The following is a 3286-nucleotide window of genomic DNA, read 5'->3' as shown; positions in this document are numbered from 1 at the left end:
AGTTTCCTTCCATGAGAACTCACCAAGGTAAGTTGGTGGTTGGTATAATGCCAACCACACTAGCATGTGAATTAGAGTGCTTCGTTAGCTGCATTCGTGTCGGATTAAGATTGAGTAAAATATTAAAAACTATATATACCATTTCAACACTTCTCAAGCGAAAAATAACCGATAGCTGATAGACGTTTTCCCTTTAAAAAGTGTCGCGACATGGACGAACCTCCAGCCAGCATTGCGAGAAACTATACTATGCCATTTCAACACTTCTCAAGCGAAAAATAGCCGATAGCTGATAGATGTTTTCCCCTTAAAAAGTATCGCCACGTGGACGAACCTTCAGTAACAAAGTAACTAGCTAATAATGCTTGACACAAGGCCCGAGATTCAGAGTCGAGAGTCCAGACCGCCCTTCAAATTTCTTTGGCTTGCAGATGCAAGAGCGAGCGAAGCAGCAGGAAGAAGCCATGGCGTCGCAGCAGAACCAGAGAGCCCTACATGCCATTGTGTTGCCCCACCCTCTTCAAGGCCACATCACGCCCTTGCTCCACCTCTCTCAGAAGCTTGCCTCCTCCTACAATGTTGCCATCACGTTCGTAGTCACCCAGCACATTTTTTCCAAGATGCAGATCACTTCCCATCCCCTCATCAAGCTTGTGGGTCTCGCCGACAATCTTCCTCAAGATCATCCGCGCCAGTCCACGTTCGCCGACTCCTACGAAGCCGTCATGGGCTTGGAAATCCCCACGGACTCACTTCTGCAAGAGCTTTCTTCACAGAACCAGCTCCCAAGCTTCATCATTGCTGACACGTTCGTCACTTGGGCTCAGAAACTTGCCCTCAAGTATAGCATCCCCCGTGTGGCCTTTGCCACTACCAACGTCACTGCGTTCGCCGTCATGTCATCGACATCCAAGCTTATTGATCTTGGTATCCTTCCTCTGAAAAGTAAGCGGCTCTTCTCCACCAAAACCCCACACACACAAAAGGCATCCTATAATCTGACACCTTAATCTTTTCATGATGTGCTTTACTGTGTTCTGCTAATAGTCTCTGCTTGCTTTGGGTTTCCCTATAGCTGTCAATGGTTCCTCAAAGTATGTGGATCAGCTCATTACTTGCTTCCCTTTCCTTCCCCCTTTGCAACCACACGACATTCCAGTCTCCTTGAGAAGCCCAAGTGTGTCGCATTATCGGATGCAGTTTGTCATGGCACAATTTGCGGAATTGTCCAAAGCGGTCACGGTCATGGTGAACTCAGTAACCGAACTAGAAAAGACTGTGCTTGAAAATTTGGAGCACAAAGTGCCCACATTTTGCATTGGGCCAACTCTTAGACTCGGCGGAGAAAACTTCTTGTTGCAGAAGACAGGGATGAGAACAAGCCTCTTGCCTGAGCAAGAAGATTGCCTTCCATGGTTGGATAAACAGGGGTCAGGATCGGTTCTATATGTTTCGTTTGGAAGCATTGCAAACTTGGAGAAAGCTCAGCTAGTAGAGCTTGCGTCTGGATTAGGAGCCAGTAACCAGCCCTTCTTGTGGGTCATCCGACCGGGCTCTTTTGAGGGATCGTTGTCAGATGTTCTACCAGTCGGCTTTTCTGAAAGAACGAGAAACAGGGGCTACATCGTGTCTTGGTGCCCTCAGCTGCTTGTGCTATCACATCGTGCCTTGGGGGGCTTTATGACACACTGTGGATGGAATTCCATTCTGGAGAACTTGTGCTTGGGAGGTGTCCCTATGATTTGCTGGCCGCATGAAGCAGAGCAAGCGCTGAATGCAAGAGTGATCGTGGATATTTGGAAAGTGGGACTGAAAGTGAAGAAGGAAGAAGATGGGATTGTGAAACTCGAAGAGGTGGAACGCGTGGTCAGGGCTGTGATGTGTGAAGAAGGTGCAAAAGAGCTCAAAGATAAGGCTATCGAGCTGGGAAAGGTTGCTAAGAGAGCAGTTGAAGAAGGTGGTTCCTCTTTGAAAAACATTGAGAAGGTGTTGGAGGTTGTATCAAATACAAAGGTCTAAATGCCTGAGGTGAGGGAGTATGTAGTGAGTAAGGGAGATGCCCAAACACAGGTAGTGAGTAAGCATAGGATGTCTGCGTCAAGCCCGAGCGGAATGCATCAAGGATATGGTGTTTAAATGCTTTATCAGGCCTCGGGGTTCTCAAGCCGAGCGGTGCTTAGAACAAGGTACACCACCTGCAGTCAGGAGGTATTGAAGAAGCAATTCAAGTAGCTTTGATTTCATAACCATTGGATTTAAGATTTTCATTTTGTTCTTGTATTTGTGGATGCATTGGATTATTATAGTCAAACGACTTTTGTTGATGCAAGGAGATAAAAAGGATTGCTTCAAACTGATGTGTTATGGTATAGCAACAGAATCTGCACAATCACGTGCAAATGAACGAATGGTAGTTAAAAGACAAGTGGGCTCAAAAGTCTCATCAGAATCAATGCCCTTGGACGATTCATGGTCTAATTTCATGTTGACAATTGGTTGTGTTACCGAAAGCATGCTACTTCATATGATTTAAGCCTTGTTTGTCAACCAGGTATCAAATCCGAGAGGAAAAATAATCGATGTTTGATTGAACTAGACACCTATCAAGAAATATGTATATTAATTCTTGTGCCAAAAGAGCTTATTAAGAGGCTTGTACTAACTTTTGGAAAGCATTTGTTGATCAATGCTTAAGGAATCTCTAGAGCAAAATAGATCAATAAGACTAGAAAGCTTGGGGAGGATGGGCACTACAATTCTTATGTTGCGATTTTGGTAATTAAAGATGTCATTTAGGATTTTTAAGTGAGGAGAGAGGTAATATGATTCAGTTATTATTTTGGAGTCATTGTCAAAAGAATTTGTACATGTGCAAAGAAACCAATATTATCACGAACATTTGGGCCCATATCAGGGTTTTGCATAGTGCCACATGCCTTCAAAATGCAAGAGGCCATCACTTCGCATCTGCCGAAAACAGCCTAGAGCTTCCTCACCCTACTCTTTTTGAGCTTCCTTGCCTGCCCTTGCTGGACATATCCCACAATAAGTATGTTCCATGAGATGACATTCTAGACAGAAAGCTTGTCAAGCACTTTTTTGAGCTTTCTGAAGTATTTGGGATACATGTCAGTCAAGCAACAACCCTTCACTAAAAAGTATTTCTGAAGTATTTAACACACATGCCAACCAAGCAATAGCCCTTCACTAAAAATATCATCGTGTATTCCTTTCTCCATATCACCATCTTGCATAATGCCACATGCTTTTAAGATGCAAGTGTATG

The 3286-nt window shown here is 44.3% G+C and overlaps 1 protein-coding gene across 1 annotated transcript; it reads left to right on the top strand.

Annotated features, from left to right (window-relative positions):
- Positions 1 to 227: 227 nt before the first annotated feature.
- On the top strand, positions 228 to 2353 carry LOC147425936 (7-deoxyloganetin glucosyltransferase-like). Its single transcript, XM_086498749.1, has 2 exons — positions 228 to 945; positions 1076 to 2353. The coding sequence occupies exons 1-2, from the start codon at positions 432 to 434 to the stop codon at positions 2017 to 2019; spliced, it is 1458 nt and encodes a 485-aa protein (XP_086354875.1). The 5' UTR covers positions 228 to 431; the 3' UTR covers positions 2020 to 2353.
- The last annotated feature ends 933 nt before the right edge of the window (positions 2354 to 3286 follow it).

Source organism: Adiantum capillus-veneris, chromosome 24 (assembly GCF_014529385.1).
Source record: "Adiantum capillus-veneris isolate H3 chromosome 24, ASM1452938v2, whole genome shotgun sequence".
NCBI lineage: Eukaryota > Viridiplantae > Streptophyta > Polypodiopsida > Polypodiales > Pteridaceae > Adiantum > Adiantum capillus-veneris.
Note: the sequence above shows the minus strand (reverse complement) of the source record. Positions and strands in the feature narration are given on the sequence as shown.

Coding starts and splice junctions, on each gene's coding strand:
- LOC147425936 (XM_086498749.1), top strand. CDS start 432: ATGCAAGAGCGAGCGAAGCAGCAGGAAGAAGCCATGGCGTCGCAGCAG. Junction 946..1,075: donor TGGTATCCTTCCTCTGAAAA/GTAAGCGGCTCT, acceptor GTTTCCCTATAG/CTGTCAATGGTTCCTCAAAG.